The sequence below is a fragment of the Lutra lutra genome, chromosome 2 (genome assembly GCF_902655055.1).
Source record: "Lutra lutra chromosome 2, mLutLut1.2, whole genome shotgun sequence".
Lineage (NCBI taxonomy): Eukaryota > Metazoa > Chordata > Mammalia > Carnivora > Mustelidae > Lutra > Lutra lutra.
The window spans coordinates 144,632,988-144,658,167 of record NC_062279.1 but is presented as its reverse complement, the minus strand read 5'-3'; the positions used below and the strand labels follow the sequence as shown (position 1 = coordinate 144,658,167).

The window sequence follows — 25,180 nt, the reverse complement described above, 5'->3', positions numbered from 1 at the left end:
TGTGTGAGTGTCTGTAGCAGTGGAGCGTGCCAGTTTTTGAGGGCTGGAGATCTGGAAGAAACACCTAAGAAATGGGCTTTAGAGGAATCGTTGAAGATTTTTGCGTTTTCTGCTCCCCAAAGGAGTGCCAGGATTTCTCTGTCCCTTCAGGAGCAAGTTCCTTGACCTCACTGAGACTCCGTTTCCCATCTGTACCACGTCGACTCTGATACCTCTCCAATGGGGTTCAAGCCCCGGTGGTGCTTCTGGGTGACAATGACACGCCAGCAGGGACATCTGTGCTAAGTTCCATCTCTGGTGTGGAACATGTGTGATGTGCCTGGTGCAGCATGAGGCCCCTGACAGGTGCTCTGTGAAAGGTGAGTGTGGCTCAGAAGATGGCGGAGAAGACGCCTGTCTGCTGTCCTGGGAACGGAATCTACATGTGTCGGCCATTTGTGACGACTGTGGAATGAGCTTTGGAATGTCTCTTTTGTCAGCGGGACAGAGGAGGGAAAGAGCCAGTAGCCCCAGGGAACTATTACTGAATTAGAAGCAAGAGTTCAAATGTACAGTCTCCAAGGAGAAGGACTTTGGAGGTTTATTTTCGAAGATTCTGAGAGAAGTTTTGAGAAACCCGTTGAGTGTGTGTGGCTTGTGGAACCGGCTCCACCGGGTCAGGGCAGACTTCGACCTTGCGCTCCAGCTGCTTTGGCTTTCGTGGCCGGTGCTGCCAGCTGCCAGGGAGCAGCCTCGGAGCTTCGGGTCCAAGGCTTGGCCCTGCATTGCTCAGCTGCGTGCATGTCTCTGGGCGGGACTCCCCCGCCTCCGAATCCTGGCTTCCTCTGTTTTAAGTGGAGAGGAATAGTTCTTGTGTGATCGTTCTGATAATTCCTCCAAAAAGCACGCATTCAGTATATGTGTTCTCCTGTGTGCCGGCGACGGTTCAGGACCCTAGAGGCACTGCGGTGAATAGAGACGGGATTCTTGCTTCCTGGTCTGTACCTTCTGGTGATGAAAGCACAGAAAGTAACAAGTTATCATTCTCAGCTGGAAATACACTGGAGGGCTTCCTGTCTGCAGGGCACTGGCTCTGAGTGCTGTCCTTGGCACACCATCAGGGGCTTTGAAATACTCGGGTGTGGGGACCCAGAGCCAGCCCCTCATCTCCATTGACAGCTGTCATTTTTGATTGCTCCCGGAGTCACCCTGTTTTGACCTCAGTCATGTCTGGAAGTGAAGTTCGTGGGGGCAGGGCTGACAGTAACAGCCTCACCCCATAGCATCTAGGAAGAAAGGGAGTCGGTCCTTGGATTCTACTGTCTCTTGTCGGAAAACAGAGAGATGGAGCTTTGGGTAGAAGTCCTGGCTGGAGTCCCGTCATGTGGAAGCACGTGGTTTTGGTTTCAAAAGTCAAAACACGACAATGTTGGATTTGTGATGTTAATGACGCTTAGCCTTCAGGACTCCTCACCTATGCCTAATTTTGTGTTCATAGTTAAACATCATTTTCTTTCTCAAGAGGATTCCCCGGGGTGCCTTGGGTGTCTCAGTCGGTGAAGCGTCTGCCTTCGACTCCGGTCATGATCTTGGGGTCCTAGGATGTAGCCCCCCCGGGATTCCTACTCAGTGGGGAGTCAGCTTCTCCCTCTGCCACTCCCCCTCTTGTGTTCTCTCGCTTGCAGTCTTGGTCTCAAATAAATAAATAAAATCTTTAAAAAAAAAAAAAAAGGATTCCCCAAAGTAAATGAGCTTCAAAGCCCACTAAAACCCAGATCTGGCCCTGCAGACAAGTGCACTGGCCAATCCTCTGAAGTGAGGACAGCGGAAGGACCAAGTGCAGCGTGGCCTGCCAGGGATCTGCAGCTTCCCTCCCGCTGGTGGTCGTGCAAGAGCATGTGCCCTGGGGGCCAGATCCTGTAGCCCTTCAGGAGAAGACAGAAACCTAGGTTGTTCTGTGATTTCTTGATCAACACAAAATGTGGACAGATGTTTCAAACTGGAAAACACCGTGTAGGCAGCAAACACAGGCTATGGCGTGACCTCTCCCCTGGGAACCCCCGCACACCCACCCGGCTTCATCCTCACCGAGGCCCCAGGAAGGTTTGTCCTCTCTGCTTACAGATGAAGAACAGCAGGCCCAGGGCTGCTGCCGCTCCTGTGGGGGTGTGGGTGGGAAGCCCTGATTGGAACCCCGTGGGTTCAGATTTGGGGGCCACTCACTAGGAAGGCCGCTGTTCTGCCTCTGCCTGACGCTGCTGTAGCAAGGGGGTGCCAGCATTGTGAGGGGATAGCAAGGAGCCTGGGCCACTTGGCGGAGCTTTGGAATGTCTCTTTTGGCCATCGTTGCCTTATTGCCTGTGCTGGCTCGCAGGAGGCTTGGGAGGGGGAAGGGAACGCGTGTGCGCTGCCCCATTAACCACAGTGCAGGCTCACTGATCTTCTGGCCGGTGGTGGCCCGCCCATCTCCTTGGTCTGGGAGAAGGGGACACTGCTGGGAGGCCTGCAAGGGCCCGGTTTTGATTCCCTGGTGGGTGATCTTGGGAACTTGCCTAACCTAGGCAGGCCATTTTCCGTGGTGCACTGTCCCCAGTCTCTCACAGCCCCCGCTCCCAGCTCGGTGGCCTGAAGTGCCGTGGGGGGAGGCCTGTGCCCCAGCTGCGCTGTCATGTAGGCCATGCGGGCTGAGCACCCGGATGCCTTCATGGGTGCGCTCTCTGTAGCTCTCCACTTCTCTCTCCCAGAAGGTTTTCGTTTTTATACCAGTAGAGCGGATCATTTTCATTTTTTCTTCAGCTTTTTGCTCGTATAAGTCACTTCCCACCTGACGCAGGCGCCCTGTCAATACGGTTTCTTTCTTCTCCCAGGGGTGGTCTGTGCTCTATACTTTTACAGAGCTCGCTTTTCTCCCTCAGCAACAGGTAGCTCGCAGTCTTTTGAAAGAGTGCCCCCCGACCGTCTTAGTGCTGCAAATGGGAGTGTCATGAACCCTTGGGCTGTTTTCAGTGTTTTTGTGACATCTTTAAACCCTGCTTTGTTCCAGCTGGCATCTTTGGGCAGGGTGACTTGGGTGACGAGCACATTTCTCACACATTCAGCAGCATCTGTGGCTGGTGGCCCCGTCCTGGGTGGCGTAGGCCTGACTCTTGTAAGGGGGTGAGGGCTGTTGAGGTCACTGGGTTGTGTGTTTCCTCACTCCCTCAGCCCCACTCGGCCCCTTGTCAGGCTTCTGTGTGTGTCCTGCCTACGGAGCTGCACTGGACAAGCGGGGGCTCACAGCTGGAGAAGGCGGGGGAAAGGGAGCTGCGGTCAGGGTCCGAGCAAACCCGTGCTCAGCTGTTCTTGGTGAGGACCGGCTCCTGCTGGGCCATTTTGTCCCGGTGAAATGTGTCCGTGCCTGATCTTGCTGCTAATTGTGATGTGGCACTTTTCTTGAGAGCTGGTGGGCAGAAATTAACACGCCATTATTTTTAGCATGACTTTGTCACCGGTGGCCCATTTCTCTTCCTCTGAGTTGTTGCCTCTTGAAATGAAAAGAATTATACTGTAAGCCAGGGTAAGGACCCCAAGTGAAACCCTGCCTCCTTTTTCCTGCCTAAGGGTCTTTTGCCCCCACAGGATGGGAGGGTTAGTCTCTGTCCTTATAGTTGGGCGTGGCTTAGTCCTCAACCACCCATGTGTTTCCCAAGGGCTCTCAGCATTGCTGTAAAGTGCATCCAGATAGGCCTCATCGACAGATCCCTGGTGGGGCCGGCCCTGCAGGGTCACCTCCCTTCAAGCCCACCATTCCCGTAAACCTGGCCTGTGCCCCCCCAGTCCCTCTGATGCCTCCAGGGTGCAGAGTGCCGGCCCAGCTGCAGGGGATTGAGTGGGGGGGGGCAGGGCTGGCAGTCCTTTAGAAGTCCTCCCACGGCAATGGGGATGACGGCAACTGTTCCCGTGAACCGAGTATGTGTGGAAGCAGCAGGCCAGGCCTGTGAGGTCCCTTGCCTCATTTGATCCTCAAAATGTGCCTGTGATCAGGAGCACACTGAGGGTAGGGGGTGAGGCACGTGTGGCGTTGAAGCCGGTGAGGGGATTTGGGGGACAGGGCTGGTGGGATCCGTGTGTGCTCTCAGAAGACCACCCTGCCCGCCATGTGGAGGAGACTTCTGGGCATCATGGCAGATACAGGGGGCATTCTGCAAGGCCCCAGGGTCTGCCGGGTCATGTCCTGTGCCTGAGGGACACTTGAAGGAAGCCTGGGGTAGGTGTATGTGGGCTGTGACAGGCTGGCTGCAGGCCTGATGTGTAGGCCCCAAAAAGACACAAGGAGGAGGGCTGGGGAGGGCGGCCAGACCCTTGACAGATCAGGTGAGAGCTTTGGAGCTAACCTGAGGAGAGATGGAAGGTTTCTTAGCAAATCAGATTGGCTCGTTTGTTGTTCTGTAGAGCTGAGGCCCTCAGAACAATTCCCTGGATGAACGCAGTCTGGTGGGTTGTTGAGCGAGCCTCCTGCCTGAGGGTGCTCCCAGGGCCAGCTCCTGAGGGATTGTGAGGACGCCTCTGGAAGAGTCCACAGGTGCTTCCCCGTCGTTACTCACCCCTGCCACCTGCAGGAGGGTGGACCTGAGTGGGCATTGCAGAAGGGGCGGTAGTCAGGAGGAAAGCCAGGCCCACTCCCAGGTAGGGTGCGTGCAGGTCAGAGGTGCTGAGTGGATTGGCTTGCGGGTGCGGCTGGGTGGGGCTGCAGTCCCATTACACACCTCACAGCCCTGCACCTGCGTCCCCTGCAGACATGTACGGTGTCTGTTCCGTTTGCTGGCAAACAGGTGTGGCGCACCTGCTGCGTGCTGGCTGGGATTGTGGGGGTGCAGAGGCGACTCTGCCCTGCCTCCTGGCAGCCCCACCCCAAGGAGGAGCTGCGTGGAGAGGAGTCAGGGGCCCTTCAGCAAGTGCAGGGTAACTGGCTGCATGCTGTGGGAGCTGAAGCCCTGCTAGGGCTGGTGGTAGCCGGTGGATGAAGGCTGTGCAGAACCTGGGCAGACGTGAGGGCTTCCTGGAGCTGCTGGTGGCACAGGTGCATTTGAAATGATCTTGATGAAACAGGAAGCTTGAATCAAGCGGTCCCTATGTTTTGCCCCTGGTGAAGTGTCACAGATGGTGGCAATGGCAGCAGGGGGTGCTAACTTGCTGAGGACCCATAGCTGTGGCTCTGGCCTCTCCTGGACTGGGGAGAGCGGCACCAGTGTGTGACTCTGTGTGGGGTCCAGGATGATCCCAAGGGTGCCTCCGGGCCAGCCAGACAGCACAGGGTTTAAAGGGCGCAGTCAGGGCTCCTGGGCTCTCCCTACCCCATCTGCACACCTGGCCCCGGGAATGGGGCTTGGGCACATCATGGCCAGAGGCAGGGGCTTGGCTCCAGCTGGCCTCCTGGGCTCAGTGGCCAGCTCTGTGCCAGGCTTCCAGGGACCCACCGATCTGAAAGGGAAGCCAGAGGCCGGAACCTCTTTCTGGCTGGCTCCCTGTTCCCTGTGCTGAGGACACAAAGAGCTGAAGCTCGGGTGGGATTTCCTGTCCTTTCAGAGCTCCTTGGCCTCTTATCCATGACAAATAACCCAACCGAGGATACCTTTCGTGAGCCTTTCAGAAGTCGTGGCCTATCATGTATTGTGATTTTTTTTTTTAAGATTTTTTTTATTTATTTGATAGAGATCACAAGTAGGCAGAGAGACAGGCAGAGAGAGAGGGGGAGGCAGGCTCCCCGCTGAGCAGAGAGCCCGATGTGGGGCTCCATCCCAGGACCCTGGGATCATGACCTGAGCCGAAGGCAGAGGCTTAACCCAGTGAGCCACCCAGGTGTCTCTTGTATGGTGAATTTTGAGAAGTTCTCTTTGTACTATGTACAGACTTACAGAGCCTTTGCAGGGGATGGAGAAAACAAGGTTTCTGTTCCTCCTACTGCTTTTGCTGGCCTTCTGTGCGACTAGCTCCACCGGTCTGGTCCTGCTCCTGGATCCCAGTCACCGGTTGCTTCTGTGCAGTTCTCTGTCCTAGTCCTTACTACTCCAGACCCTTGGCGACCCGCATCTGTCTAGAATGGGGTCAGGTTTCATCACCTCACTCCCGGCCTCTCCCCTTCCAGGAGCATTTGGGTTCCTCACTATTTGTCCCTTGTGCCCTGTTCCCTTCTCCAGAGGCAATGCCTCTTCAGCAAAATGCAGACTGTTAGTGAGCCGAGAGTTCTGGAAGCTGAGGTTTTCGCTCTGTTTGAATCGTGTGTCCTCCACCGTTGGCCGAGTTAAACAGGTTGGGTCTGGGGACAGCTCAGAGTTTGTTTCTTACAAAGGTGTATAGAATTGCCTTGGCCTGTGAAGTGGTTTCTATTATAACCACAACAGAAAAGCAAGGAAGAGTATGTGAAACCGTTTGTTTCCTTTTGGGAAGTTTTTATAACTTTATTTTGATTGATTTTCGAATTTGTTGAAAAGTTGCAAGAAAAATAAGGAACTTCCAAGTATCCTTTACCCAGATTCACTGTTCGTGTCTCACTTCATGTGTTGTTTATGTGTGTTATTTTGTTTTGTTTTAAGATTTTATGTATTTATTTGAGTGAGAGAGCAGGAACAGGGAGAGAGGGAGACGCAGGCTCCCCGTTGAGCAGGGAGCCCAGCCTGGGGCTTGATCCCAGAACCCGGAGGTCATGACCTGAGCCAAAGGCAGATGCTTAACCGGCAGAGTCACCCAGGTGCCCCTCACTTCCTATGTTTTATCTGGTGTGTGACTGTGGTATCTATGCCATATAAGCAAGTAAGTATTTCTAAGAAGCATTAGAAGAACTGGTAGGAAGTACGAGTACCTTCCCTAAGAGCAAGGGCACTCTCTTACATAAGCGCTGTGTGGTTATAAGATCAGCAAATTTAACATAAATCTTGCGCTCTTTCCTAGTCCACAGTGTGTATTCACATCCCGTTAGTTGTTTCAGGAATCTTCTCCGATAGTCCGACTGCCCGTTGCCGCCATCAACGTGGTGGGCTCTTGTCAGGGCCCGAGAGCGGGAGGCACGTGCCAGCTCCTCTGTGCTGGGAACACGGGCTCTGAGCACCTGCCCAAGCAGGCTTGCCTTTGTACTGACAAGGAATTTGTGGGAGATGCTTTCAGAATCGGTGGAAACCATCATCGTCAGCTGTCAGCTGCCAGGCCGAGCGCCCACTGGTCCTTTCCCATGTCCACGCGCCTGCCTGTGCTTCTGAGGCTGCATCCCTCCTCCTCCGCTTCTTTGTGCTTGCTCAGATCCATATGGGCTTTTGGATTCTTGTTTATTCAGTGGATTATAATCCCTTGCCCTCCTTTTATTTCAACGACTAGATTGTTCCCGATTTAGCCAGGGAGAGTCTGTATTTCACGTTGGCTTCTGTTTCCTTTAGACGCGTCCCTGTTTTTCCCTGAGCACTTTCTTCCTTTCTGGGACAGGAGATGCCGCGGAGTCATTTTACATTTCCAGTGAGCCCTGGAAACTGTTTGTTTTTTTTAAACTTTTTTTTTTTTTTTAATTTTTTATTTATTTGACGGAGAGAGATCACAAGCAGGCAGAGAGGCAGGCAGAGAGAGAGGAGGAAGCAGGCTCCCCGCCGAGCAGAGAGCCCTACGCGGGGCTCGATCCCAGGACTCTGAGATCATGACCTGAGCCGAAGGCAGTGGCTTAACCCACTGAGCCACCCAGGCGCCCCGAAACTGTTTGTTTTTAATGAATGCACCAGCACGTACATTCCAAAACGTAGTTTATTTTGTACTACCAGTGGGGACTTATCTGTGGTTTTCAAGACTTTTGTTTACTTGTTGTTGGGAGGGAAGACCTCATGACTGTTGGCTGAGTGGCTTTCTTTTCATGGCCTGTGGAGACTCTTTATGAAGAGATAATGCAGATTTACCTTATAGATAACTTCAACTAAGCTAGAGGTTAATTATTAAAGCAACTGCTGTTTTTTTTTTTTTTTTAAGATTTTATTTCTTTATTTAGAGAGCATGTGAGAGTGGGAGGAGGGGGAGAGGGAGAGAATCTCAAGCACACTTCACACTGAGCACAAAGCCTGACGCGGGGCTCGATCTCTCGCCCTGAGATCATAACCTGAGCCGAAACCAAGAGTCGTACACTCAGCCCACTGAGCCCCCAGCGCCTAGCAGCTCTTATTTTTTAAGCACTGACTATGTACCTGTCATTTTAATTCCAACAAAGACCCTTGTTAAACATAAGGAAACTGAGGCTCAAAGAGATGAATATACTGGTCAAATTCACACAGTTAGTGAGTAACTGGGCCAGGGTTTCAATTCACTTCAGTCTGACTTTAAAACTCACTTTTTCTGGGGGCACCTGGGTGGCTTAGTGGGTTGAGCCTCAGCCTTCAGCTTGGGTCGTGATCTTAGGGATCGAGCCCCGCATCAGGCTCTCTGCTTGGCAGGGAGCCTGCTTCCTCCACTCTCTGCCTGACTCTCTGCCTACTTGTGATCTCTCTCTCTCAAATAAGTTTAAAAAAAGTTTAAAAAAAAAAACAAACCTCACTTTTTCTGAGATATTTTGTTGTGATACAAGGTATTTCCTTACTCCGAATTGTAGAATTTGTACATGTCACAGTTGAACAACAAAAAGCTTACTTGTGGTTATGGGGCTTTTTCCCGGTTGCATAATTCTGTGTCTTCTCTGATGACAGGTCTGCAGAATTAAAACTTGTGGTTCCTCATGGTGGTCTCTCAAAGGAAGGTCTACTTGTTTTCATTAGAGAGTGACTTGGCTGTCCTGGTGTTTCTGTGAATACCCAGAAGTTCCCTAACCCTCTTATTTTCTTCCTATAGGAATTTGCTTGCTAGAAAACAGAATGCAAGACTTGACAAACAAAATGACTTGGGATGGAAGTTATTTGGAAAAGTACCACTTCGAGAGAATGCTCAGAAAGATTCAAAGAAAATACAAAAGGTATACGAGACCCAAAAACGCAGAAATATGCTGTGCAGCGCTATTTATGAACCTTGCGAAAATGACCTTTCTGGAGGCTTTGAAATTGGAAAACTTTGTGTTGATCTGCATGCCCACTTCCTAAAATCTGAGTCTGTCATCAGAAAGTTGATGCCTTTAACCTTTTCCATTCCTTGTTGCTTCCCGCATGCGCACAGGGGAGAGCTGGCTTCGCTCTGTGTAATGTCACTCGATCGGTTTTTCCAGTACTAGTTGCAGATGTGTTTATTGTCAAACTTTTATTAATTGTGTTCCTTATTAAAGCACTCTCCCCTCCGGTCCCATGGGTTTCTTGGAGTGTAATCCTTCCGTTGCTGATTTGGCCAGGAATGCAGGGGCCATCGCTCATCCCCCTCCTACCCCCTGTAGGAGGACCCCTTCCCCTTGCTGGCTTGGGAGCTGCTCCCTTTTCCGAGCAGGGGGAGGGAGTGGGGTACAAGGGTCAGGCCCGGCCTGTCCTATCTCATCACTGGGATGCCGACAGCTGGAGGCATGTGTTCATCTTTTCAAAGAAGGCTCGTGCACAGACTCTGCAAGGCCAGAGGTATCTATGGCTTGGACTTTGACTGTTACCGGCTGCGTCCTCCCCTGCACTCTGAGTCCCAGCCATCCTCACAGACTGCCATTTGCCCAATGCCGTGACACTGTCCCCCCAGCAGGCTGCCTCCTACCACCTCAGTTTTGTATTCACTGACAGTTGTTCAGTGAATACTTTTGAGGACCTACTAAGTGCCCGGCCTCAGGTGTGGCGCTGGGCTGAGAGAAGTGACTGCAGCATTTGCTCCAGAGCGCCCCTCTGGTAAGGAGAGGACTCCAGGGCGGGTAGGAGGAGGAGAACCGTAGGTGTGTATGGGGGTGCGGCTGGGCCTGCTGGGCCAGGCCTCACACATGGTTGAGTTCAGAGGTGTGGCAGAGTTACTAAGACGGGGGATCCTGAATTGAGTGCTTCCTCTGTGCCAGTTTCAGATGAGTCAGCACTTGGGTTTCTAGTTCATTTAAAGCTTGTAACTGCCTTCTGCAGAAGGTACCATTATTATCTTACCAAAGAAGCACCTAAGAGACCGGCTGAGTGACTTGGGCAGAGGTAGACCCTACCCTAGGGCTGCTCCTCTGAGTCTCTGTAAGGAAGGGGCGGGAGAAAGTGAGGGTGGCCTGTGCCAGGGCTGAGGGGCTGAGGGACCAGGGCTGTGTGTGGCCTGCACCCAAGGAGCAGTGGGAGGGGCTGTCCCTGGGGCCTGTGTCATTGGCTGGGCCTGGAACCTGTCTCTCACCTGAAGGCTCTGGGCAGTCCCGGAGGATTTTACTTACCTAAGGAGTGAAAAGTCCCCCTGGCAAGAATGTGGCTCTTGGACTAGTCCAGAGGAGTAAAGTGGGGTCTGCCCAGCGCTGTGGTTCTTGTGGGTTGAGGGTACCAGACGTGCTGGGTAGAGGGGCATGGCATGTATGGGAGACGGTGAGGGCATGCCGGGGCTCTGGCTTGAACAGCATGGGGAATCTGCATGCATTTCATGTGTTTCTGCCTCAGCAAACTGAATGTCTGAAGGCGTTCTGAAGATTGTCTGATATTCCTTATTGCGATTGTCTGGGCCCAGGGAACTTAGCAAGTACACCGGTGTTGGAATTCGTTTTTACAGATTGTTATATTTTGAATTGGAATCACTTATTGTGTAGGCTTAGTATAATAGCATACAATTAAAAGGTGATGCATTCATATGCAAAGCTCTGCTATAAATTTCTTAGAAACTAAATAGCCAAGCTGAATTTTTAAAGAAATCCACACTTTGGAAAAAAAGTGGCCATTGTGCTTTTGTAGTTTTTCCCATGACTTTTAGTATCACTTGCATTGTGTTTGAATTTCTTTGTTATCTTTGTTGAACCTTTTTTTTTTTAAGGTGAACATGGATTATGTTTTTTTTTTTTTTTTAAGATTTTATTTATTTACTTGACACAGAGAGAGAGAGAGACAGATCACAAGTAGGCAGAGAGGCAGGCAGAGAGAGAGAGGAGGAAGCAGGCTCCCCGCCGAGCAGAAAGCCTGATGCGGGGCTCGATCTCAGGACCCTGAGATCCTGACCTGAGCCGAAGGCAGAGGCTTCAACCCACTGAGCCACCCAGGCGCCCCGGATTATGTTCTTGAACCTAAAGGAATTTTGTGAACTGAAATGACTAGGTCCGCTAATCATGTGGTAACACAGTACTGCAGAGAAGAGGGCCATCTGGCTTCAAGCATCAATAATAAAGGATGTAATTGTACCTGCATGAGTCACACAATCTGGCCTGTGTCTTATTCGCTCCTGCTTTGTGTCTCTGGCCCTTAATCCCATGCCTCCCTCCTGGGGCTGGCAAGGCCTGTGGGGGATCCCAGGCCGGGGATCTGGTGTGGTGGAGAGGCCCCCGGGCATCGGGCTGGAGCTGGCTGCTGTCACAGGTGTCGGCTCCCACTCTCTAGAGAGCTTGGAGCCAGGGTTTAGTTTCGGGACCTGTGAGCCCAAGCAGTGCCAACGACTCCCGTTAGAGCCGGAGCAGCAAGAAGGGCTTAGGAGACTCGAGTTCCTTTTCCTGCTCTCTTTGGAAAGTGTTTATCGCACAGTGATTTAAGAGCTTGGACTTTGGAGTCAGAGTGCAGGAGTCGGTATCCCGGCTTTGCCACAGCTCAGCTAGGTGGGCAAGTCCCATAACCCTTTTGAGCCTCATTTCCTCCTCTCCAGAATCTGGAGAGCCACAGGACCAGCCTTGGAGGGGCAAGGATTCAGTGTGCGAGTGGACATCACATGCTCAGAACAGCGTGGAATGTCCTAAGTGCCGGCAGGTGTTTGCTGTTATTATTGTGCCCTTCTTGTGACACACAAGAAACAGAACACAGTGTGAGAGGATGAGCCTGACGCCTCCATGCGCCCCTTCACTTAACACGTTCAGCAAACACCGCCCTGTGCCAAGGCCAGGCCTGTGGCTGGGTCGGGACACCTCAAGGAGCCTGCGGTGCAGCCAAGGGGACAGGTGCGCACACCAGCCAAGGTCTTTGGACTTACCGACCTGTGTGTGATTTCCAGCCTCGCCTCCCCTTATCTGTGTAACCTTGGCCAGTTACTCCTGGGCAGCAAGGGCATTCTGAATCCAACTCACTAGATTGTTATAAGAGATCACGTATGTGGAATATTTTTGTCCCATGTTTCCCAGAGCCCATGGCCCAGAGTTAGTACTCAAGGAGGGGCGGTTGTGACTTTCAATTAATAGGTCCAGCAAGTGGGAGATGCTACCTCTGATTTGCCCAGGGCGCCCTGGGACACATTGGACTTCGTCCAACTGGGCCAGAGTCTCTTAACTTGAGACGTATGGGTACATGGCTGCCATTTTTAGGAAATGTTACTTTCAGATATCTTTTCAAATTTCATAAAGGTTTTGAAAAGTAATTTTCTCTCTGCTTAACATTATTTCAGAGAGATTTTCTAAACAGGGGAAACAAAAATGACCAAGGATAGCTATGAGAATGACCCTAAAGCATGGTTCTCAAAGTATGGTCTGTGGACTAATGTTGTTACCATCTGGGTGTTTGTTAGAAACCCAGGTTCTCGGGCCTCATCTCAGACCCACTGAAGAAACTGTGGAGCTGGGGGCACCCCAAGTAGTGTTCTAGCAAATGCTCCAGGTACTGGTCACGTGCACTCACATTACCGAAACACTGCTGTTAGAGAAGGGGTTGGTGGGTATAAGAGGCAAATAGCCATCGTTGCTCACAGCAGGTTAAATAAGTGGTCCAGAATATACCGGACGCCCATCGTGGCAGCTGCTGGTGAACTGGAGAGGCCCCTGAGAATAAAGTTGTGGAGAATGCATTTGAACATAGCTGTCTTGGGGTCTCTTGTCCTTGGGTTTGTACGGGGCAGGGCTCTGGCCACATTGGCCCCTTAGGGCGGCACATCCTTTGCCTTGTGAAGAAAGAGGAGCCTTCCTTCTTGGATTCAGTGGTCCTTTGCCCCGTAAAGTTGAGCCACCGTGGGGGTCCCTCCCAGGATTACAGTGAAGGGCAAGACTAACATGGCCCCTGCCTTTGTTGGACCTTATGATAGATCGGGGACACACAGCTTGAAGCACAATAACTCTGCAGGTCATTGCAGCTGTGATAAGCCTGTGAAGAGAAGTGGCGTGCAGAAACGGTGTGATGGAAACCCATCCTAGGGTTTCCACGCCACTGGTTTTTCAAGTTGACCGCCCGTTCCCAGGTCCAGGGGTCATTCCTCAGCCCAGCTCTTATCCACCTCTCTTCTGCTCCTTGCGAGCCTTTCTGACCTTGACTTCCGGGTCACTGCACTCTCCTCTGCGGGGTGCCCTTTGGATTTTAGAGGGCCTCTCAGGTGCTTCTCTGTCTGTGGTCACCCCCTAGGAGACCTCAGTGGGACTCAAGGCTCCCCAGCAGCCCTCACATTTGTTCCCAGCCAGGACCTCATCCTTGAACTGTAGACCTTGCCTGCATGTTCCACTGGGTATCCACCAGCCACTTCCTGTCTGACTCCTACATTGCTTTTTCTGTACCATTGGGCCTGTTCCCTTTGCATCTTTCCCCATTTTGGAAAGTGATAGCCTTCTTTTTCAAGTCTTCTTCTTCTTCTCAAGTCTAAGACTTGAGAATTGTTCTTGACTTCTCTCTTCCCATAGCCCCCTTCCAGCCTGACTGGCGTTTTGCTGTTGTTTGCGTTCTGCCCGTGACACTGACACGCACCGGGTTTGAGAAGCGGCGACTTGCTGGGGAATTTGGGTACTCTGGTGAAGACGTGCGGATGAAATCTTATTAAAAGATCTCGCTGCCATCGCCTGGCGTGCGGGAGTTGTGGTTTACTGTCTCCCGGTTGCTCGAACTATCGGAAACGGGGGTTGGATTTATAAAGATAAATTAGCAATACTTACTATCTTGGTTAATTGGTAGAAGATGTATAAGATGTTAACCTATTAAGGAAAAGAATACACTGGGCATCTTATCGCCCTGAAATAACCACTGTTTGCATTTGGGTATTTTTCCTTTCAATAATTTTCTCATGCGTGGTCTTTTGATTTTTATTTATTTATTTATTTATTTATTTAGAGGAAAAGACCACTTAAAAAGTCAAAGCGAGTCTCTGTATTCTGAGATGTCAGAGGAGCTCAGGGCTGCCCACATTTAGAGAGATGCTTCCAAGCATCGTTTGTAAATCCTTGAAACCTTACAGCAGGTACATAGACTCGGGGATTCAGACAGCGTCCTGTTTGAGCTCCAAGGCAGCTGCCGACGGGTAGGGACCGCCACGGGCAGTGCGGGCTTGTGGGCTCCCATGTTCTGGATAAGACATGTCATTTGAGCAGAGAAGCGTACATGTGTTTGGGCGTGTGTAACCTGGAACGACTTGGATGGCCTGGAATTTCCAGTCAGCCCTTAGATGTGAAAGCGAGAATCCCAGAAGGCGGCAAATCCAGAACAGTTGAAAGCAATATTCATTCTCCTCACTTCTGGGTGCTGTGAAGTCTGGGTGGTCAGAAAAACATAAACCATCACAAACTGCAGAAAAGACAAAGCCTGGATGGTCAGTGCAGGGGGCTGGTGACGGGCCTGCAGGTAATTCTAAAACAACTTGAGAAAACTTCCTTCATCTTCAAAATAGGGTTGAACCCATTTACAAAAAAGAGCAGGTCCTAGTTGTGGGTAAGGAGCAAACACACTCTAACCTGTCTCCTGATAAGCACAGCTGTAAAACTGGAACATAATACATCATATGTAGAGTAGCTTTTCGAGCCTTCTGGAAAGTAAATGGTAGCAGGTGGACCACGGGAAAAGACCACAGCTCAGAGTACCGCTGACTCGATTGACCCTACCATTTTTTTCTCCTCTGATATTCCACAGCCCAAACTCAAGGTATCCTAAGACCCAGAGATGGGTGTTAATAAGCACTAGGTATTAGAGACGGGTTAGATCAGAGTTAGCACTAGGAAAGCCTTTCTAGTTCTGGATGAGGAGTGGTACTCTTACACTCAGAATGCAAAAACCCTACTTTTCATTTTTTCCTTTTCTCTGTTTTCTCACACCCCAGCTCCCGTGCAGTCTCCCGACAGTAGAAATGGGCCAGCAGGAGTCTGAAACTCTCAGGAAGGGGACCTGATGAGAGGAGGTTTATTCCCAAGATGGTGGGGGAGACCGCTGATGCCCTCTTCTCTCTCCTCCTACCACTTGGCCCAAGGTTGTGGGAGGTGTGTGTGTGGCTAGAAAACCAGAGAAGGGGTGACCCAGGGAATCTGTAAGTTCTGGAGACATTGTAGAGAGGAAGAGCTCAGGAAAGTGGCCTTGAAGGTTATTATGAACTCCTGGGCTGACTCCCAAGTTGTGGATGCATGGATCTGACCGTAACTAGCAAAAGTAGACTTGAGAACTGGACTTCAGGAACAGACTGGCACCTGGGTCCCATGCTGGCCGCTGGGCGATGCACATGGTGGGGATTGTAGCCAACAGGCGCCGTGAAGGCTTTGAAAAGTCAGCTGACTTTGGAGCCACAACCAAGGAGCCCCTACACAGAATTTTTAAATGAAAAATAAAAATAACATGTTATTTTTTATTTATTATATTGCCTGGGTGGCTCAGTAGGTTAAGTGTCTGCCTTCAGCCGGGGTCATGATCTCAGGGTCCTGGGATAGAGACCCACATCAGGCTTCTTGCTTAGCGGAGAGCCTGCTTCTCCCTCTGTCCCTGCCTATGCTCTCTCTCTCTCTGACAGATGGATGAGTAATATCTTTAAAAAGAAAAAAAGATAACCGTAACAATAAAAAGCTAATAAACAACAAAAAGCTAACTGGATAGTCTCAGTAGTAGAGCAAAGATGATAGCAGAAAGAGTGCGTAAACTTTGAGATGGGTCCATAGAAACCATTCCGTCTGAACAATACAGAGAAAAAAGATTGGAGAAAGTGACTAAGCTTTAGGGACACGTAGGGCAGTACTGACAGGCTGAACAGTGGTGCTCTTGGGGTTTTGGAAAGAGAGGAGAAAGACGGGGTGCAGAAAACATATTGGACTAGATAGTGTCTGAATATGGCTTAAATCCGACAGAAGATCTAAGCTTATAGACTTGGGAAAGGGGTCTCGGTGAACTCCAGATGGGAGGAAGCCACAGAGGACCATGCCGAGACAAATCATAATCGAACTGCTGAAAATAAAGACAAAAACTATCTTACAAGCAGCCAGATAAAATGGATTACTTACTGGGGAATGACAATTTGAATGACTTTGATTGTTTACATCAGAAACCTGGTTTTTAAAAAGTACTGGAGGAAAAGCGCCATCAGTTCCAAATTCTGTGTCGGGCACAAAACCCTGCAGGGTTGCAGGTGAAACACAGGGGTCTCAGGATGAAGGAAGCATGGGAGAATTTGTTGCCAGCAGATCTGAGTTGCTGTAGGACGTTTTTCAGATGGAAGGTCATTATACCTTAAGGAGACTTGGAACATTCAGAAGGAAGAGGAGGGGAAGAGTGAGGCTCTAGGTAGGTGCAACAGACCCCTGTTCTCTTCGTGAACTCTTTCTAATGTGTTCCATTGAAGCAAAGACTAGAACATCATCTGGGTTCTCAGTGTCTGTAGATGTGACATAAAGGAATATGGTGGTAAGAGGCTAAAACAATTAAATGTGCATTATAATCCCTAGGTCAACTGCCAAATTACAACAGAGAGTAAAAAACACAAGACATTAAAATGAAATTCTAAAAAGTTAAAAAAATGAAACCAAGGCAGGAAGGAGGAAATAGAGGAAGGAAAAACAAAACAGACAAGATAATAAACTGAAACATATCAGTTATTATATTAATATAAATGCTCTGAACACACCAGTTGTGTGTCTGAGGGCCTAATCTTGACAGATTGTCAGAATGGGTAAGAAAATTAAAAAGACCCAAATACGTGTTGTCTAAAAGAAACTCACTTCACATGTAAAATACGTAGGTTAAAATGAAAGGATGGGAAAAGATATACCAGGAAAGCACTAATTGGAATGAAGATGGAGTAGATAGAGTAGCATAAGAAAAATTAGATTTCAGAGGATGCGAAGTTCCCAGGGACGAGGCAGAATGTCACCTGGTGAAGACAGAATGACTCTGAATGTGTGTGTACCCACGAGAGCTGTGGAATGCATGAAGCAGAGATGGGCAGAGCTGGAACACATGTACAAGTCCACAGTTACTACTGGGTTGTCGACTCTAAACGGTGACCTATAGACCACTGACGGAATCAGCCAGGACTCTGAAGGACTGACTATGGGCCGGCTGGACTGATGGGTGTTTGGAAAACGCTCCGGCCTTCCGCAGGAGCATAGCACACATTTCTTGACAAGCATGCATACAGCGTGCACCAGGATAGACTATAACCTGTGTTATAGAAGCAACCATGAAGCTGAAAGGATTAAAATGACACAAAATAGGTTCTCTAACCACAGTGGAATTAGATCACAAAGCCGTGACACAAAGATAGCAAGAACCCACCCCAAAACTTGGAAATTAAATAAGTAACACACTTCTAGATAAATCATGGGACAATGAGGAGGTCACAAAGAAAGTTAGAGAATATTTTGGACTGAATGAAAATAGAACATACCAAAATTTGTGGGATATAATGCTTAGAAGGAAATTTAAAGTGTTAAAAGGCTCATGTTAGAAAAGAACAAAGTTCTCTGATCAATAATCTGATTTTCTATGCTAAGAACCATAAAAGAAGCAAATAAACCCAGAGTAAGCCAAGGGGAGGGGGGTAATAAACATAAGAACAGAAATCAGTGAAACTAAAAATGAAAAATAACAGTGAAACCAAAAGCTGATTCTTTGAAATGATGAAGAACATTGATCAAACGCTAGCAAAATTGACAAAAGGAGAAGCAAACCAGATTATCAATAAGAGTGAGAGAGGGGATACCACAGAAATTAAAACAACAATGAGAATGTCACGGATAACTCCACATTCATAAGTTTGAGAATTTAGATGAAATGGTCCATTTCTTTGAAAATCACAAGTCACCAAATCTCATCCAAGGTGACTAGATGACCTGAATCACCCTCTAATTATCAAAGAAATGGAAATCTCCAAGCCCAGGGAGTGTCCTTGGTGAGTTCTGCCAGTATTTAAAGAAAAATAACACCAGTTTTAGAGGCGAGCCCAGCTCCTGACACATTTTACGAGGCCTCAATTACCCTGATACCAAAGGAGACAAGTGCAGTACAGAAAAATCTGATTGCAGACCTGTCTCCCTTATGAAGATGTATGTAATCCCCAATAGAATATTGGCAAGTTGAATCCATTAATACTTTAAAAAAAAAAAAAAAAAAGGTCATACCCCACAACTAAATGGCATTTTTGCCAGGAATGCAAGGCTGGTTTAGCATTTGAAGATCAGTTGGTGTAATCCACCATATTGACAATCTTGGTTGAGCCTTGGGGGTTTTATCTGAGCGTGGGAACCTAGTTTCAAAAGTTGACAGGCTATATGATTCCATACATGTGACACACTGGAAATGACAGGAGTAGTTCCAGGGATGGCGTGGGGTGCGAGGAGCAGGGAGGAGGTCTTGGGGCTGGTAGAATTTCTCCTCATCTTGGTTGTGATGGTGATGGCTGGAAGAAAGATGTAGAACTTTCTGTTCTGTGGTGGCAGTAGCTGTTAGAAGTCATAGAACTATGTACATCAAAAATATTTTAATTAAAAAAATAACGTACAATGAATGAATCCATCAGGGTACCTTTGACCCACGTTTCCATTTCTAGGGATTCATCCTAGAGATGAATCAGTATATAAGTAATCAGTATGTAAGTAAAATGATGGTTGCTAAGGGTATCGATTCCAGCGCCAAAGGTTGGAAGTAAGCTCAATGCCTGGCAGTAGGAAATTGGTTAAATCCCTAAGTGGAGGGGCGCCTGGGTGGCTCAGTGGGTTAAGCCGCTGCCTTCGGCTCAGGTCATGATCCCAGGTCCTGGGTTCGAGCCCCGCATCGGGCTCTCTGCTCAGCAGGGAGCTTGCTTCCTCCTCTCTCTCTGCCTGCCTCTCTGCCTGCTTGTGATTTCTCTCTGTCGAATAAATAAATAAAATCTTTAAAAAAAAAAAAAATCCCTAAGTGGAATAAAGTGCAGATCCTAAAAATCAAAACAAATAACCATTCTCTGAGTGTGCTCTGTACATGTAAAGATACATGCATATATTTGTAGACACAGTGACTCTGTCTGGAAGGACACTTACACAGCTGATCGTGATCGAATTGCTTTGGAGTGGGGAATGCACTGGATATGTGGGAGATAGGGAGGAGGGTGACCTGCTTTCTCTGTATATCCTTTCGTATCTTTTAAATTTTGTTCTGTGTGCGTGTCTACTCTAAAAAATATATTTTTTAAGATTTTATTTATTGGGACGCCTGGGTGGCTCAGTGGGTTAAGGCCTCTACCTTCAGCTCAGATCATGGTCCCAGGGTCCTGGGATCAAGCCCCGCATCGGGCTCTCTGCTAGGGGGAGCCTGCTTCCCCCCACTCTGCCTACTTGTGATCTCTGTCTGTCAAATAAATAAAATCTTTAAAAAAAAAGAAAAAGATTTTATTTATTTATTTAAGAGAGAGAGAACAAGAGAGATAGAGGGCAAGCACAGGCAGGGAGAGGGGCAGAAGCAGAGGGAGAAGCAGGCTCCTCGCTGAGCAGGGAGCCTGATGAAGGACTCGATCCCAAGACCCCAAGGATGATGACCCAAGCTGAAGGCAGATGCTTAACAGACTGAGCCCCCCAGCCATCCCAGTCTAAGAAATATTTTTTTTTAAAGAAGTCTTTTTTTTTTTTTTTTTAAGTTTTTTTTAGTTATTTATTTGACAGAGATCACAAGTAGGCAGAGGGGCAGGCACCGGGGAGCGGAGGGGGGCGGGGAAGCAGGCTCCCTGCTGAGCAGAGAGCTCAGATGCAGGCCTCCATCCCAGGACCCTGGGGTCATGACCTGAGCCGAAGACAGAGGCTTTAACCCACTGAGCCACCCAGGCGCCCCTAAGGAATATATATTTTTTAATGTGTGTAGGGGACATCTGTCTGGCTCCTTTGGTAGAACATAAAACTCTTGATCTTGAGGCTGTCTGTTCGAGCCCTACATTGGTGTAAGATTACTTAAGAATTAAAAAAATCTTTTTTAAAAAAAGAAACAGTTAAAACAATATAAAAAGGGGCGCCTGGGGCCTCAGTTGGTTAGGCAACTGCCTTAGACTCGGGTTATGATTCCGGGGTCCTGGGATCAATCCTCTTATCGGGCTCCCTGCTCAGTGGGGAGCCTGTTTCTTCCTCTCCCTCTGCTGCTCTGCCTGCTTGTGCTCTTTCGCTCTCTCTGTCAAATAAATAAAATCTTTAAAAAAATAAACAAAACAAAACAAAACAAAAAATGCGTGCAGAATGAGAGAGGAAAAATTTGAGGAGTTTCGGGCCCAAGATAGCAAGATGAAGCCAGAGGTGAATGGGTGTCCCCACACACAACCCATGTCCCTCCAGAGGGATGGTACAGATCGGACATTGAGCTGCCCAGTGGCCAGAGCAAAGAGGGTTACGTTCAACAGCTGTGGTGGTCCCTTACTGGAAGCTGAACCTGTTCTGGAAGTTCAGGCTTGTCGAGGTGCCAGACAGCATGTGTTTGTGTGCAATAGGGACCTTTCGGTGGAGATTCAGGAGGTGATCGCACAAAATTTCCAGTCCCGCTTAATTTGGGTTTTTGGAGAAGGAGCAGGTTAATTATTTATCAGACTTGTACATGAGGCCTTTCTGGAGGAGAAGGGAGAGCAGTGATGGGAAGTTTCTGTAGGGAAAATGACAAGGTCATTGAATTTGACCTCTGTGTTTATTCTTTGGATAGATTGTCTCCCACTGTTGTGGTAATGGTTAATTTATTCTGAGAAGTATAGCTCTTGTACTGAGAAGTATAGCTCTTGTACTTCAAGTGCCTTTCAGGGATATAAACTCTGAAATTCCAGTGCATAGTACCTCTTACGGTTTGCTTATTTTTCCTGATGTGGAAGTGATAAATTCCCCATCTGTCTGCCTATGTGGCTCCCAGGAAGAGAGAGGGATTTGGGAACAGAAGCCCACATATTAGTTCCTGCAGATCTTCCTGGGGGCCTCTGACAGGGCAGGGGTGAGAGGTCTGCAGTTTGGGAAGGCAGGGGAACCATGAGAGGATTCTGACTGGGATCAGGGGACCCCAAGTCTTGTCTTGGTTCTGTCATCCACAGTCAGTTGTGTGGCCCTGGGCCAGCGACTTTATCTGCCCGAACTGCAGTTTCCCACTCTCCAAAGGTCCTATGCACCTTGCCCGTGCTTGGAGGGTCAAGTAGGCTGAAAGCATTCCCGGGGCAGCGGCTGGCGTCCAGTCCAGTGGGAGCTCAGTAAAGGTCAGTGGCTCCTCCTGTTCCAGTCTAACCTATGGCTACACCTTCGCTGTTGTGGGAGGGTAAATTAAAAAAAAAAACCAAAACACATAAAAACCAAAAACCAAAAACCAAACCAGCTTTGCTGCAGGAATGTTCAGTGTGGTTTGGAAATTGCAATTGGCAAATCAGCCTTGGATTCCATCTGAAATGGCTTTAAAAATGTTTTGTTTTGTTTTGTTTCAAATTCAAAATAATTTATGAAAAAAGACACAAATGGTCAATATAGGTAGGGTAAAACAGGAATGCCCTCTTCACCCCAAGACTTCTGAGCCCCTCCTGGGGGGGGGCTCTGACAGGTTAGTGCCCACCTGCCCACACTGCTTGCATACACATTTCGACCACATAAATACAGTTGTCCGTAGGCCATGTGAGCCGTGCACACTCTCTCTGGCATGCGCATGCCAGGTATTGGGGAAACTGGAACAAAGAAAGGACTCAAAGCTACAGTAGGCTTGTGCTGAGCCGGAGGGCACCATTCATGTTCTGCAGTCAAATGCTCTAACCCTGAGCTATACCCCCAACCACTCACATTCTGAAGCCGGTTTCTCACTGGCCTTGGACTCCGGCAATGGCGTCTGCATTCTGGTGGCCCATCCTGTCACTAGAACCAGAAAGATGCATTTCATGGTAGCAGCAGAACGGAGGCAGCTTCCTAGGAAGACCCGGACAGATGGCCATTGGGAGCTTTCAAATGCTTTTGCCCTTGTCTGGGCAGTTTAATGTGTTGACATGGAAAGAGTGACAGCCGAAAAACATCACTCTTCCATTGATCTAATTCGCAGTGGAAGACTGAGATTCTCAGGTATTTTATAGTCTCTCAAACACTATTGGAGCAGCGGGAAGACATTTCCAGTGAGCGAGGGTCCTAGGGCTGGCTGGCTTGTCTTGCGTGTCCAGCCTGGAGTGCAGGGCCCAATGCACGGCAGGCGGCCTGAGGAGACCTGATCAGCCGGCTAGGGGTGGAAAATTTTCCCTTCTCCCCTTCTAGGTTCCATTGCCCGTCCTGTAATGAAACATAAGACAGATTAACAGGAAAAAAACTAATTTTGTATGTATGGGAGACTTGGGTTTGGACTTGGGGTAGTAGATTAGTGAAGACATAATAAGGTTTTTTGACGCAGCCTTCTTGGCCCTGAGTTCTCAGTCTCTGGTGGCAAGGATGCCTCTGTCCCTCCTGATGCAGGGAGGGTACCTCTCACACAGGAGACTTATTCCTGCTTTCAGGGGGACAGACGAAGGCCAGAGTGTCCTTGCACTCACTGTTTCTCGAGAGACTTTAACTCGGAATAGTGTGCCAAAGTGGCATGTTTGCAGTGTTATATTCTGTGCTCCTTCATAGGTGACTGTGTAGGACTCTGAGAAACCTCAGATTGGTGGAGAGTGAGGCATTTTCCACACCTCTCTGTGACTTGTCTAACTTGAACTCAGAGTGTTACTTTTACAAAAACACTTGTCGGTGTGGAAGCACTTTGGATGGGGCCTTTGCATTGTAGAAGGTAGTGGAAACTACCCGTGGTGTTTCCGGAAGTAATAGGCAAGTGCTCTGTTTGTTCCTTGGTCTCATGGCTGAGTCTAATCATTAATGTGGCTGTGGGCGTGTGAAGGGAGCACCGGTGTAGGAAACTGAAATCTTAGTTCAAGGGCAGTCCCCCAGAGAATTCGGCTCTAGAGTCGGACAGCCTGGGTTCAGATTGGACCTTGCCACCTCCCATCTGCTGCCTTTCCGAAGAGGCCACTCAGAGCCTCAGGTGGCATGTTTGGGGACAGAGAGGTGGGGAAGGGGACACTGGCATTGCCTCTGTTAGTGTCCTGGGGCCACTGTGACAGTGCCACGGACTTGGGGGCTGAAAACAGCCCACATTTATTCTCCTACAGCTTTGGAGGTCAGAAGTCTGAAATGTGTCTTCCAGGCCAAAATCAAGGTGTTGGCCAGGCTGGTCTTTCTAGAGGCTCTAGGAGGGAGTCCCTTTTTTCCCTTCCAGCTTCTGGCGGCTGCTGGCATTCCTTGGCATGTGGCTACCTCACTCCAACCTCTGATCCTCTTGTCTCCCTCTCTTCCATAGTCACACCCCCCTCTGCCTCCCCTTTTTAAGGATACCTGTGGTTATTTTGGGTCCCTGCAGATAATCCAGGATAATCTCCCCCCATCTCAGGGTCCATAACCTTAATCACATCTGCAAAGCCCCTTCTCCCATAGAAGGTCACATTCACAGGTGCTGGGGATTCCAGCATGCTTTTAAGTGGGGGCCATGGCTCAGCCTAACACAATCTCTACCTCATAGGATCATTAGGACTGAATGAGACTCACTGGGTCTCAGCCCAGTGCTCCCTCCTAGATAGTGTTCCGAGAGGTCTTCCCTGCCCTCCCTGTCTGGATGACCTTTCCGGCCCCCATCAGTCATCACGGTCACAGACTTCGCTATTTCCCATCTTAAGTTCTTGCTCGGTTGTTTCTTTACGGCCTCTCAGCCCCTGCTAGACTACGAGCTCACGAAAGCAAGGTCTAGAACTTGTTCGCTCAACCATTCTTTATCTCCAGGGTCTGGAACTGCGCCAAGATTTAGTGGGTAGTTAATACGTATTTGTTAAGTGGATGAATGAGTGTCAAAATTCAAAACATACCACTTTGTGGGCGTTTTTCTTCTTATTTTTATGACAATATAGGCATTTTCCCGTATCCTTAGATAGTCTTTCATGATCTCGTTTTTTTACTAAGTAGTGGCCTTCTGATTTACTTAACCAAATCCCCAGGACTGAAAGTTGTTCCTTCGGTAATCTTTTGATCCCTGTGAGATCCAGGGGCTGGTTTCTAAAGTGTATGCAGCCCTGGGTGTCGTAGGAGTCGTGAGGGCTGAGAACCCATTCGTCTGTGGGAAGGGAGCTTGGCAGTGTTAGCCCTCTCTGGCTCCGGGAACTCCTTCCAGAAAGCCCACAGTTAGCCCATGGGCCAGTCAGCTGCCTCCGGGGGCTCTGGAAATCTAGGAGGTGTCTTGGGCACGTCTGTGGTTTAGCAGTCATCTGCTTGCTGGTCTGGGATGATATGAGGGTAGGGACTGTGCTCGTCTGTGTTCGTCTGTGTTCCTGGGGCCAATCACCAGAAGCGTGTGGATGGAGGGATGGAAGGGAGGGAGGGGAAATGACTGCCACTGTTCTCAGAGGTTTTATGGTCCCCTGAGGGAAACACATCTTTTTTTTTTTTTTCAAAGATTTTATTTATTCATTTGAGAGAGAGAGAGAGAGAGCACAAGCAGGGAGAGATGCAAGCAGAGGGAGAGGGAGAAGCAGGCTCCCTACTGAGCTGGGACCCTGATTCAGGGCTTGATCCCAGGATCTGGGATCATGACCTGAGCCAAAGGCAGATGCTTAACCCACTGAGCCCCCCAGGCACCCTGAGGGAAATACATTTTAAATAAACATGTAATTACAAGTGTGATCAGTGCTGTGAGCAACGGAAGCTGATGCTGGGAGAGAATGATGGGCCTTGTTCTGGTCCCCGAGGGCAGGACAGGGGGTGCATTTCTGCTGTTTGGGACAAGATCTGAAGGACGGTCACCAGACATTGCATAGTCCCTTTCACTTGTGAAGAAAAACTCTAAACCTACAGAAGGGTTCCAGGAATAATTCAGTAAGCACCATATATGGTCCGCTGAGACAGAATAGTCACTGACATTAGGATATTCATATTATCATGCCTCTATTTTTTTTTTTAATGCAACCATTTGAAAGTAAGTTGCAGGTATCGTAACATCTTACCCCTCAATATGCCAGCATACAG

The 25,180-nt window shown here is 49.1% G+C and overlaps 1 protein-coding gene across 7 annotated transcripts in view; it reads left to right on the top strand.

Moving 5' to 3' along the window:
- TBC1D14 (TBC1 domain family member 14) overlaps window positions 1-25,180 on the top strand; it is a 103,966-nt gene that overhangs the window by 38,397 nt on the left and 40,389 nt on the right. For all 7 annotated transcript variants that reach the window (XR_007125270.1, XR_007125269.1, XM_047718796.1 and 4 more), the window contains one exon: window positions 8,809-8,929. Coding sequence is in view for 5 of the 7 variants with exons in the window: in XM_047718796.1 (XP_047574752.1) it covers window positions 8,809-8,929 (121 nt within the window). In the remaining 2 variants the exon portion in view is untranslated. The remainder of the gene's footprint in view (window positions 1-8,808; window positions 8,930-25,180) is intronic.